At 40.8% G+C, this 12,608-nt stretch overlaps 1 protein-coding gene across 8 annotated transcripts in view; it reads left to right on the top strand.

Moving 5' to 3' along the window:
* FBXO34 (F-box protein 34) overlaps positions 1-12,313 on the top strand; it is an 87,438-nt gene extending 75,125 nt beyond the window's left edge. For 5 of the 8 annotated variants that reach the window (XM_067028444.1, XM_067028441.1, XM_067028442.1 and 2 more), the window contains one exon: positions 8,989-12,234. In XM_067028444.1, coding sequence (XP_066884545.1) covers positions 8,999-11,137 — 2,139 coding nt within the window. In that variant the 5' untranslated portion in view covers positions 8,989-8,998 and the 3' untranslated portion in view covers positions 11,138-12,234. Of the gene's footprint in view, positions 1-5,730; positions 5,862-8,988 lie in introns of those variants that run through there. The other 3 variants (XM_059055709.2, XM_059055705.2, XM_067028440.1) reach the window with 3 other exon arrangements.
* The last annotated feature ends 295 nt before the right edge of the window (positions 12,314-12,608 follow it).

Raw genomic sequence — 12,608 nt, 5'->3', positions numbered from 1 at the left:
GTGTGGTGCTGCATTTATTTATACTCGAGAATTAGTTGCTATTCTCTTATTTTTTCATATGAAGTGTTATTTGGCACCTTAATGGATTTTTGAACTGCATTCACGGTTGGCCTTAGAATCTTTAACATTTATTCCCTAAAGGGGATGACATCCTTATGTCTGAGTTACATTTTGATCAAATGGGGCATATGTTAAAGCTCTGATTAGTTCTCTGAAAGTACTGCATGTGCAAATGATATCAAAAATTATTGCCTTAAAAATATATAAATTCTATAAAAATATGTATGGAGGGAATTCCCTAGTGGTGCAATGGATAAGACTCCACGTTCCCAATGCAGGGGACCCGGGTTCAGTCCCTGGTCAGTGAACTAGATCCCACATTCATGTTGCAACTAAGAGTTCCTATGCCACAACTAAGGAGCCCACGTGCTGCAACTAAGACCCAGCGCAACCAAATATTTTTTTAAATGTATGGAAGAATGATTGATTTCAAAGTTTAAAAAAAGCATCAGTACACTTAAGGAAGTAACAGCTTTCTATGTGAAAGAGTAGAGGTTTTCTTTTCCTTTTTTTTCTGTAAGAAATATTAGAATAGGAAAAATACTTGTAAACAAAGAATGCTGCTCCAGTTCCCCTTCTACAAGGATCAAGCCATTAGCCTGAGGGGAATTCAGGATGGAGAAAAACAGGAGGCATTTTGTGCTTTGGACACATGGACCTAGATAGTTAAGATGTGTAGCTAAGGAATAATTTCAGTGAACCCAGCTTCTTATATATTCCCATACATAGAAAAGCACTGAAAACATTCCCTTGAGATGTCTGTTCTTTGTGATTAGTAGTAATCTTTTGCTTAACTGCACGGCTTCTCCATCCACCACTCTCCGCCGCCCCCCCATGCTGATAAACCATGTATATGCATCTTGGTTCCTCCCTTACCTTTCTGGAGCAGTTCCTTGGATCTGAGAGGCTGTCTCCTGGGCTATAGTTCTCAGTGAGGTCCCCTAGTAAAACTTAATTCACAACTTTTACATGGTGCATTATTTTTTAAGTCGACATAAGCAGTAGGGTTTTAACAGAAATGCTGAATATCTGAAAATTTGTGGAAGCAAAATTTTCTTGGTAATGCTCAGTGTACTTTTCAAAATACGTTAATGGTTTTGGGGGAGCTAAACTTTTTATTAGGTTTCATTTGTTTTGATGTTCATTCTAGCAGGGACCAACAAATAGTAGATGTCTCATCAGCTTAGATAGCAGTAAATTGTGATTTGCCAGAGTTTTGTGAGTATTTGGCATTATGTCACAGGAGCAATAGGAAGTAATTTTGTGAACTACTGTTCACAACATGGTAAATTTAACAAAACCTAATACTTCCATTTGTCTCTATTCCCAATTGTTATTTAATAATTGATAACAGCTGTAAGGAGTGTTTTGTCCTCCAGGCCCTTCCCTTTCCTCCCTAAGAAAAGGGGGGAGGGGTCCCATGTAAACTTGGATAATATCACTAAATCAGTATTTTGCAATACAATTAAAATGTATTAGGTGTTGCTTCTGTTGCAGTCATAGTAGAAGAGCAAAATAGTGGCTACCCTTCTTAATTTGTAACCTTTTCGGGATGTTTTAGATACTTGTTGTCCCATCAAGTTCATCATAAACCTTGATTTTCTGGAAGTTTTAAATCATATAGAATCTATGTTACAGATAACTACGAAGCAGGTATGTCTTTTTTTTTAACATCTTTATTGGAGTATAATTGCTTTACCATGGTGTGTTAGTTTCTGCTGTATAACAAAGTGAATCAGTTATACATATACGTATGTCCCCATATCTCTTCCCTCTTGCGTCTCCCTCTCTCCCACCCTCCCTATCCCACCCCTCTAGGTGGTCACAAAGCACTGAGCTGATCTCCCTGTGCTATGCGGCTGCTTCCCACTAGCTATCTATTTTACATTTGGTAGAGTATATATGTCAGTGCTACTCTCTCACTTCATCACAGCTTACCCTTCCCCCTCCCCATATCCTCAAGGCCGTGCTCTAGTAGGTCTGTGTTTTATTCCCGTACTACCCCTAGGCTCTTCATGACATTTTTTGTTTTTTCTTCGATTCCATATATATGTGTTAGCATACGGTATTTGTTTTTCTCCTTCTGACTTACTTCACTCTGTATGACAGACTCCAGGTCCATCCACCTCACTACAAATAACTCAGTTTCATTTCTTTTTATGGCTGAGTAATATTCCATTGTATATATGTGCCACATCTTCTTTATCCATTCATCTGTTGATGGACACTTAGGTTGCTTCCATGGCCTGGCTATCGTAAATAGCGCTGCAATGAACATTTTGGTACATGAGTCTTTTTGAATTATGGTTTTCTCAGGGTATATGCCCAGTAGTGGGATTGCTGGGTCGTATGGTAGTTCTATTTGTAGTTTTTTAAGGAACCTCCATACCGTGCTCCATAAGCAGGTATGTCTTACATTTAAATACCGTTGTGAATTCTGAGATTGATGAAAGCTGTGAACACTGAGTTCTAGAAAACCATGCATGTGTGTTTCCAAAGGCTATTTTCTGTATTCAGTATTTATTAACAGACAGTAAAGGATTTTTCCATTAAATTGTGCACTACTAACCATCTAATCCTCAAAGTTCAAAGTTCCCATGAAATGGTTTTAGGTAATATTACTTTAGAAAAAGAGTGAACTCCCTCTCGGAAAAAAGCCACTCCCCAATATTTTAGAACTCAGTTTGAGAAATACTGTCTTTTCTGGCTTACAGTTTGTTCTGTTTTATTGTTAAGGTACTCTGAGAGTTGGGTGCATTCTGTCAGTGCTTAGAGGTTAATGGGAGTCTTTTCTTATATCTCCGCCTGTGTTCATACCCTCTTGGTGTTGGCATTTTTTTCTGCTTTAATAGCCATAGGAGCAGTTTCTACATACTTTTAAATTGGTGTGGCTTCTTACGTTATATGATATGTCTGCTTTACATCATCACAGTTCTGTGTATAGGTTTTATGTGGCACTTAAGAAAAACTGACCCCAGTTTGAAAGATAGAAGCTCTTTAAATAGATGCTGTCAGACTTATTTAATTTGTGTCATGATTGAACCTAGGATTTTAATTTTTATTTATTTATTTTTGTAAGCAAGGAAAATATAGATCCGGGAGACTTATCTGATTCTAATCTTAATTCTTCTACTATCTACCTGTGGAGCTTCAAAAGTCATATTAGCTCTGTCACCTCATTTGCAAAAAAACAAGGATTTTTTTTATGTACGTGGAGTACTTTGTTGAAGTTGCTTATCGTTTCTATAATGGTCCAGTGAAAAAGGCAGTCATAAGATGTTCTCTGGAAGCTTTAATGTTTTTAAAGAAACAGTGATTTATTTACTGTACACTTTTTTTCCCCTCTAAAGGTACCATGGGAGGGATCTTTCAGGGACTATTCTATGTTTATTCCTCTAAGCTTTTGTAAATAAAGAGTAGCTCCTGTTATACTAATAAATGACTCCTCTTTGGAATTAGCATTCCTGAAGCTTTAATAAAGTAGAAAGAAAAAGGAAACACCTTATCTTCTAGCCTGTTTAGATGGGCAAGGCTGTGGCCTAAAAGTGACAAGTTAGGAAACAGGCCTTCAATGTTAGGCTTCCTATTAGCACTAAGTCTGTTAGCACTAAGAGAAATCTCGTCCTTTCCCCTATTCTGATCCCATATTGCCATTTGATTCCTCATTGATCAAGTTCAGTCCTCTATAGACTAGAGTTAGTGTGATTCTTTAGACTTTAGCATTTATCTAGGCCTTTTTGCAAAGTTAAATTCTCTCCCATGGCTTAATTTTTGGATTGTACAATATGTTTAGGTTAGAGTTTTTCCAGCTTTTTTGAGCTGAAATCAGAAATTAAGAGTCAATAAAGAATACTGGAATTATTTGAAAGCAAGATTTTGGTCTTTACTGGAGGAAAGTTCAAGTTTTAATTGATTCATTATTATATCTCAGTTTATTCCTGGAAAGGATTTAAGGTGACAGGTATGTACAAAACTTTCTACTTTATAGCCAAACTTTGTGAAAAAGTTGCTAACGTTCACTTTTTCACCTTCCATTCACTCCTTCACCATGAATTTTTGACTCTGCCCTACTCACCCACTGCAGTTCCTCACAGCAGAGTCACCAGGGGTCTCCATCACTAACTGGACACAACTCTTTTTTTCTTTTCTTTTTTTTTTTCCATGCCGCCTGACTTATGGGATCTTAGTTCCCCAACCAGGGATTGAACTTGGGCCCTCGGCAATGACAGTGTGCAGTCCTAACCACTGGACTGCCAGGGGATTCCCCCAGACAGAATTCTTTATATGACCTTGCTGTAGGGTGTGTGATTGCTCTTTATTTTTATGTACATTTTTTCTTATTATAACGGTAATATATGTTCATTGTGAAAATTTCAGAAAAAGACATACGTAATCTCTGTCCATAAAACTTTTTCCTCATTGAACTTCTGTCACACTGTCTTGTTCCTTTCCTCATATTTCTCTTGGCCAGACTTGTGTCAGTCTGCCTACTAGATATCTCTAGCTTGCATGCAGCAATTTTTAAAAACTGAACTTACCTTTTCCCCTGCTCCAAATCTGCTCAGCTACCTTTGTCACCATCTCACTAAAAGGTAGCACTCTTCATCCAGTTGCTGTAGCCTGAGGACCCATCCTTGACTCCACTCCCTCAACCTCCATTTATAATCAGTAGCTACAATCCTGCCTGCTCTTCCTCTCTAACCCATTTACTTCTGTCTGTCCGCCTTAGTTGGGACTTTGATTATTTCTCACCTACCTTTTGAATATTTAGGACTCTGTTTATCTTCTTTCAGGGCTTTTCTGACCGGTTTCTGTACCCTCAAGACTAAGCTTGGTGCTGGTGGTCTCCTCTCTTCCTTTCATACACTCCTTCCTTCTCTGTCCTCTCCTTCCCCCTTCCTCCCCTCGTGGACTCCCGGCACCTGTACTATCCTTATAACACATATCACATGCTGTCATAATTGCCTATTTGATTTTCTGTCTCCTTAAGGGCAGTAACTATGTCTTATTCATAATTGCACCACTAATATCCAGCCCAGAGTGTTTAGTAAATTTCAGATAATAAGTGGATAGAAAGAAATGGGTGGCAGTTAGTATGAAAAATGTTGGAAGCTGTTCCGTTAGTTTTATGGCTCTGCCTGCCTTAAAATTTGTGTATTAGGTGATATGATTGGCCTTCATCTACTCGTCTGCGAACAAGCTTCCAAAGTGTGAATTATGGTAGGGCAGGAGTGAAGCTGTGATAGGTTGGCTGGGGTGGGCTCCATGACCTTGCATTTCATTGATAAAGAGGTTAGGCTTTCCTGTAGCTAACAACAGTGGAGCAGAGGTAACATATGACAGCTAAAACTAGGGCAGTTGTGCTAGGGATGAACAAGAAGCGAGGGTGACTTGGTGATTGGATGGGAGGAGGAATCGAAGTGACTTAATTTCCTGGCTTGGTTGACCAGCAGGTACTTGGTGCTGTCATTAAATAGTCATTTTGATTTTTGAGATTCTTTTTGACATCCAGGTGAGTATGTCTGTTAGGCATGTCATAGGATATGATGTTTGGGAGAGCATATCACTGGGGAGTCATGAATCTGTGGTCATTAAAACTATGAGGTCATTTACATGTATAGCTTAAGAGTAATAATGGTCTAGAAAAAGAAAGAACTCTGAGGAATACATCAGTGCTTAAAGGCTGGAGAAGAAGAGAGCTGGGAAAGCAGTGTCAAAGAAACTTGAGGAGTTGGAGTTGGAGAGGAAATTTGGCAATAACATGGCCATTGACTTTTTTGGTGTTTTAAAGAGAATAACAGGTAAGAAGATGGGTCTGTCTTTACGCATCTTTTAGAGTAGACGCTTCAGTATGCACTGTCCGATCGGCTTTTTGTTGGGCAGTTCCACCTCACCCCTGTCAGTAGCCCAGCCCACATCCAGAACCCCCATGACATGCTTAGATCTAACACATGACCTTTAAGTTCCCTTCCAAATTAAATCTAAGGTTAAAAACAGGGACTTGCCTGGTGGTCCAGTGGGTAAGATAGCGGGCTCTCAACGCAGGGGTCCCAGGTTCGATCCCTGGTTGGGGAACTAGATCCCACGTGCCGCAGCTAAAGATCCCACGTGCCGTGCAACTAAGACCTGGCGCAGCCAAATTAAATAAATAAATAATAATTTAAAAATACAGATTGTTGGCCCAGTCCCAGAAATTCTGATCCAATGGGCCCAGGGATCTTAACTTTTTACAAGGACATTTCTGAGTATCTAATGCTCATGTGTGGGTAGGTGCTATAAGCCTGCATTAAAGTAGCACTTTAATAAAGCAGGACTTTATCGTGGTGAACTTTTAAAATACTTGTGTGCGAAGAGATTGGCAACCATGGAAACCTGGCTGGAGCTTTCTGCAGTGCCTGCCTGTATTTGAGGGGGTGAGTTGGGGGGGTGGGTGGGGAAAGCACCACCATCTGATGTAATCTGTTAGAGATGTAAAGTTTTTATTTTATGAATTTTTGCAGTAGATGCCCTTGATGCTCTGCATCATATCCCCATGGACCACCACTGATTTCAACCCAGACTCAGATTTTTGCCGTTTCCTTGAGTCTTGCCAGCACTTTTCTGTCTCAGGGCCTTCAAGCCCAGCACAGGAAGGGGGAGAGGTAATACTCCAGCCATCCTTCAGCCAGTGGAGGACGTGAGGCTGTGCCTAAAGGTTCTGCTTCCTTTGGGGGTCCCACAGAATCACCACTCACCCTCCAGCAGTCACCCTGGTTGCATCGAATGACCTTATTGGCTTTTTTCATTCGCTGTTGTACCTTTCTTCACTTTTGTTCCATGGGATCGTCTCCTGTTTTAATCCCACTGAAACCTTGTCTATTAGTCATGTGAGCTGACTTTACAGGTTAATATACTCAAACAAAAGCCATCTGCAATCACATGTTTCTTCCAAATGTTGCTGTCTATCAGTAATGGCACCTAAAATAATTTGTGGGGGAGGAATGTGAAGAGAACATATTGTGTGATGCAGAATGGCACACACATTGCTGAAGTTTAAATTTATTCACAGACATTCTGTAATGAGATCATTATGTGAGAATTAATTGGACTTTTCAACAAACTCCATTTCTTAGATTTCACTTAGAGAGGGATTGAAGGGATATGAAAAACCAGAAAATGTTGACAGAGAGATGGCACTAGATGTACCTCTTTTATTCATTTATTTTATTCATATATCTTTATCTTGTTCATGAAGAATTCTGGGTGGCTCTTTTTATAAGACTAAATTATAGATATAGAATATAATGTTTCTATTAAAAATGCTGTAGTGCACAAAGGGGGAGATCTCAACAGATGTGGGATATAATTGCTAAAGATCAGAAACAAATCAGTCTGATCTATTTCAGGTGTATCTTTTAAAAGGTACTTTGTGTGCCTTAAAAATAATATTTCTCTTTACCTAGCTAGAAGATATTCATATCCATATTTCTTCTTTTAGCTGAGATTGGACTCTAGGAATTAAATTTGAAGTGAAAGGTAAATTTGTTCTGATCACTTTCATTCTTGATGAATAAAACTGATACCTGAAAGCAGTTCCCATGGAGGCTGCCGCATTGCAGGCACCGGATAAATGTTATGGAGTGAATGAGAAAGTGATATGCTGGATTGCCCAATGTGTATGTCTTAGACTTTGTCCCTAGGAGCGAGCCCGTGTGCTTAGACCTGTGAAAGCTCTTGCTCCACAGATGTGACTGCAGATGTTTATTTTGGTCTGTAGGTTTACTTTGTAGAACAGGCATCCCTACAGGACACTTTTCCTTAATCCAGGGTGTTCTATGTAGCAGTGGGATATTTTGACATACAAATTGACAAAATCATTAAATAATCTAGTATTCCAACCCCTCAGTTAACATTTCAACTCAGACCCAGAGAGGAAGCGACTTACCCAAGGTAAAATCACCCTGTCTAGCTAATTAGTGATATGACAAGGACTAGAACATGTATCTCTGCATGTAATCATCTTTTTTTGGTTGTTTGTGTGTGTGTGGTACGCGGGCCTCTCACTGTTGTGGCCTCTCCTGTTGTGGAGCACAGGCTCCGGATGCGCAGGCCCAGCGGCCGTGGCTCACGGGCCCAGCCGCTCCGCGGCATGTGGGATACTCCCGGACTGGGGCACGAACCCGTGTCCCCTTCATCGGCAGGCGGACTTTCAACCACTGCGCCACCAGGGAAGCCCTGTAATCATCTTTATAATTTCTAAAATGGTTACCATCTCCACCCCTAGCCAGGACACAAAACAGGCACTGTTTTTCTGAACTAGTGAATCAATAAAGACTGTGGGCTTTGTATTTAATTTGCAGAAAATTTAACAGTTAAGAGCTTACACAATTAGATTATTTAGAAAACACTAATAGATGGGCAAAGCAACATAAGCAGACGAGTGAAAATACAGATATCTAAAATATTCAACAGTATGGGAATAGCTTAGAAAGCTATATAACAATTTTGATAGACTGTTTTGCAATCAATAAAATGTTAGTTGTGATGACTTAGAAAGAAATAGTGTTACTATACTAGAGATTCTGGATGGGTTCCTTTTATACTTTCATTTCTTTACTGTGCCTTGTACTGACCCTTGAGTGTTTTTAGTAAGTTCAAATTTCTTTATATTTAAAGCACTAATTTTATGTATAGAATGTTAACTAATGTCAGTCTAAAATTCACCCATTTATTTTCTGGCCTGTATACCATGGAAAGTAGTTATTTTTGCTTTTGTTGTTCTTGATTTGTACGTTAAAAACTAGCTGAAATGAGAGTTGGTAAAGATTTAGTGAACTGATAGAAAATGTTTCTGTTACTTGCTAGAACCATCTGAGTGTAAGTTTAAAAAAAAAGCTTTTCTAAAAATGAAATCAGTATCTTAATCAAATGTGTATTTCCTCCTTGTAGAGCCTCTGTTATGCACCTAAAGCCATACTGGAAACTCCAGAAGAAAGTGCGACCTTGGGAAATCAGCAAGGAAACTCTGAGAACTCCTATGAGCCACCAACAGGCTATAAATGATGAAAAGTGCAAAGCTAGCTGTATGAAACCAAGTGTCTTTCCTTCAGCCTCTCTTGGTAAAGCATCATCTCGAAAGCGTTTTGGAATCCTTTCTCCAAATGTTCTGTGCAGTATGAGTGGGAAGAGTCCTGAAGAGAGCAGCTTGAATGTTAAAACCAAGAAGAATGCATCGTCTGCAACAATCCATCAGGGTGAAGAAGGGGAAGGGCCGCTTGATATCTGGGCTGTTGTGAAACCGGGAAATACCAAGGAAAAGATTGCATTCTTTGCAGCCCACCAGTGTAGTAATAGAATAGGATCTATGAAAATAAAAAGCTCCTGGGATATTGATGGGAGAGCTACTAAAAGAAGGAAAAAATCAGGGGATCTTAAAAAAGCCAAGATACAGTTAGAAAGGATGAAGGAAGTCAACAGCAGATGCTACCAACCTGAGCCTTTTGCGTGTGGCATCGAGCACTGTTCTGTGCATTACGTGAGTGACAACGGGGACGGAGTCTATGCCGGGAGGCCTTTGTCGGTCATACAAATGGTTGCCTTCCTCGAGCAAAGAGCCAGTGCTCTGCTAGCCAGTTGTGCGAAAAACTGCACTAACTCACCTGCTGTGGTGCGGTTTTCTGCGCAATCCAGAGGTGTGCCCCCAGCCCCCGAGCCCTTGTGTGCCCCAGGAGCATGTGAAGAACCCATGGAAAGGAGAAATCCTGAGGTTGGTGAGCCAGTGAGTGAGCCAGTCCGTGTCCTTGACATGGTAGCCAGGCTGGAGTCCGAGTGCCTGAAGCGGCAGAGCCAGCGTGAGCCTGGAAGCCTCTCGAGGAATAACAGCTTCCGTCGCAACGTGGGCCGCGTGTTGCTTGTGAATGGCACCCAGGCTGAGGAAAGCAAAACAAACAAAGGCGCCTTGGAGGTACCTGACACTCAGGTGAAAACTGTGGGGTCTGTATCTGTGGACTGCGGCCCCTTAAGAGCTGACCATTGTTCTCCTAAGGGGGACCAGGCCTGGGACGGCGCTTCTCGGGGCCGTCCCTCATTGCCAGCAGGCGTGAGTTTGCACACGGACAGTGCAGAATTAGAGCCAGATCAGCAGACTGCCATGAAAAACAGCAATAGACATGATGTGGAAATGACAGAGGAACTTGTTGGGTCACCTTTTCCTCCTCACACCTGTCCCAAAGCCATTGAATTGCCCCCAGATTCTATTGATGGTATGAGTGAAGAGCTTGTGCCTCTTGCTAGCCAAAATCCTGATCAGAGAAGAAAAGAATCTTTGTGCATTAGTATCACTGTGTCCAAGGTAGAGAAAGACCAGCCTTCCAGTTCAAAGTCCCGCGAAGACCCACTTCCAGGGATGTTGTTTTTTTTGCCATCTGGTCAGCACCAGTCGGGCTGTTCCCAGCTGAATGAAAGCACAACAGAAGAGTCTTCCGAGGCCAGTCAGCTTGAAGATGCTGCTGAGGGTGACAGTGCATCTGAGGAAAAAAGTGTCTCGGCTCATTCATTTGTCCCGCTGGCTTCTGTGGAAAGTACATTACCAGTGCTTGAGGCATCCAGTTGGAAGAAGCAGGTGTCGCATGACTTTCTGGAGACCAGGTTTAAAATCCAGCAGCTTTTGGAGCCTCAGCAGTACATGGCTTTTCTGCCCCACCACATTATGGTGAAAATCTTCAGGTTACTTCCCACTAAGAGTTTAGTGGCTCTTAAATGTACCTGCTGCTATTTCAAGTTTATCATTGAATATTACAATATCAGGCCAGCAGATTCTCGCTGGGTTCGGGATCCACGCTATAGAGAGGATCCGTGCAAGCAGTGCAAGAAAAAATATGTGAAAGGGGATGTGTCCCTGTGCCGATGGCACCCCAAGCCCTATTGCCAGGCATTGCCCTATGGGCCGGGATACTGGATGTGCTGCCACCGGTCTCAGAAGGGCTTCCCTGGCTGTAAGCTGGGGCTTCATGACAATCACTGGGTCCCTGCTTGCCATAGCTTTAATCGGGCAATCCATAAGAAAGCAAAAGGGACTGAAACTGAAGAGGAGTACTAAAGTTTATGTGCGAGGCAACGGACTGATTTTTGAAACTGCAAACCACCACCTAGATATGCCGTTCCAGTGAATGTTGCCTCTCAGTCTTCGTTCCAGGAGAATCTCTGCTACTCCATCAGGACCGCCATTGCTCAGGCATCTTAAATCTCTGAATTTACGAGCTGTACAAGAAAATCGGTCTCATCTTTTTATAGTGGTGCCTCATGTTTGATCCAGGGCTGTATCCCACAGTTTGATCCACTTGGCTGTGAATAACTATGCCTGTTTTCCCAAATCAAATCCTTCTTTAAAGGATTGTTCAAAGAAGACTTGCCACCGTCAAGAATGTTCAGCAGAGTTCATCGCAGACTATGCAGGCAGTCCCCAAAAAGGGGTTCTGGGCATGTTCTGAGCACTGGCACCATATCTGAAATAAGTGAAGAGTGTCCTATGAAAAGAATAGCAGTACTCTTGGGTGAAAAGTATGCTTACAAAGAAAAGTTAGGCACCTTACCTTAGACCTTGTATGCTTGATCTGTGAGATTGATGTTTGTGGTTGGAGATGGATTTCATGCCCTGTGGTGTTTACAGTGTATATAATGGTTGTGTTTTCATAGGGCTATGAAAGTGCACATTAAACCCGAGCGCCTTTACTTTAGATGAGTGCTTTTGGCCCCTCTGTAAATAACACTATTAAAATCCAGTTGTAAATAGCGGACAGCTGACTGAACATAATCACCACAATGCAGCTAGGATAGTGTTGCAGCTACAATTGTGTGGATTTTTTTTTTTTTTTTGGTTTTTTGGTCTTGTCTCAAATTTGTATAAAATATGAATGTTTCCCAAATAAACTATGAATGTTTTCTGTATAATATATGAATGTTTCTGAGAAGAAACTCTAAATAGTTAAGAGGTTAACCTGTTGAAAGGATACCAAATAATGGTTTAACTGGACAACCTTAAAAAATTAGCATAGAGAACAATCCTTTGTTATATTTTAGTGATTCACCAAGAATGAGAGAATATTATATAGTCAGATTATAACATTCTTGTCTATTTTATTCTTCCTGTCTGGTTACAAATTTTTTTTAACTTCAATAAAAACATGCATCTTAAATGAGACCTGAGTTTTGCAGATGTGTTTTCTCTTTTGAGGTACTATTGACGAGGGATATTGTGAACTGAATCCTAAGAATTAAAAAAAAAAAAATTGAGTTGTTGGAAGGGGAGAGAGAATTCTTTTCTACCACTGGAAAGAGACCATCTTCACTTAACATTATGAGCTTACATTTTTGCAACCTTTAACAGTTTGAATTTGTTGTCTGCCCAGCACCCTCTGTATTTCCTGTTGGATGAGGTGCTATATTAGCTATGCATAATGAGTTAATTGTTTAGAAGTCATTGAAAATATATTCAGACCTATGGTCATGTAATGCCTGGCAGGGCTGGAAGGTATCTGGCCCCAGAAAGCTGCTGTGGAGGACCTAGAAGC

The sequence above is a fragment of the Kogia breviceps genome, chromosome 3 (genome assembly GCF_026419965.1).
Source record: "Kogia breviceps isolate mKogBre1 chromosome 3, mKogBre1 haplotype 1, whole genome shotgun sequence".
Classification (NCBI taxonomy): domain Eukaryota; kingdom Metazoa; phylum Chordata; class Mammalia; order Artiodactyla; family Physeteridae; genus Kogia; species Kogia breviceps.
This window is presented reverse-complemented; position numbering and strand designations above follow the sequence as displayed.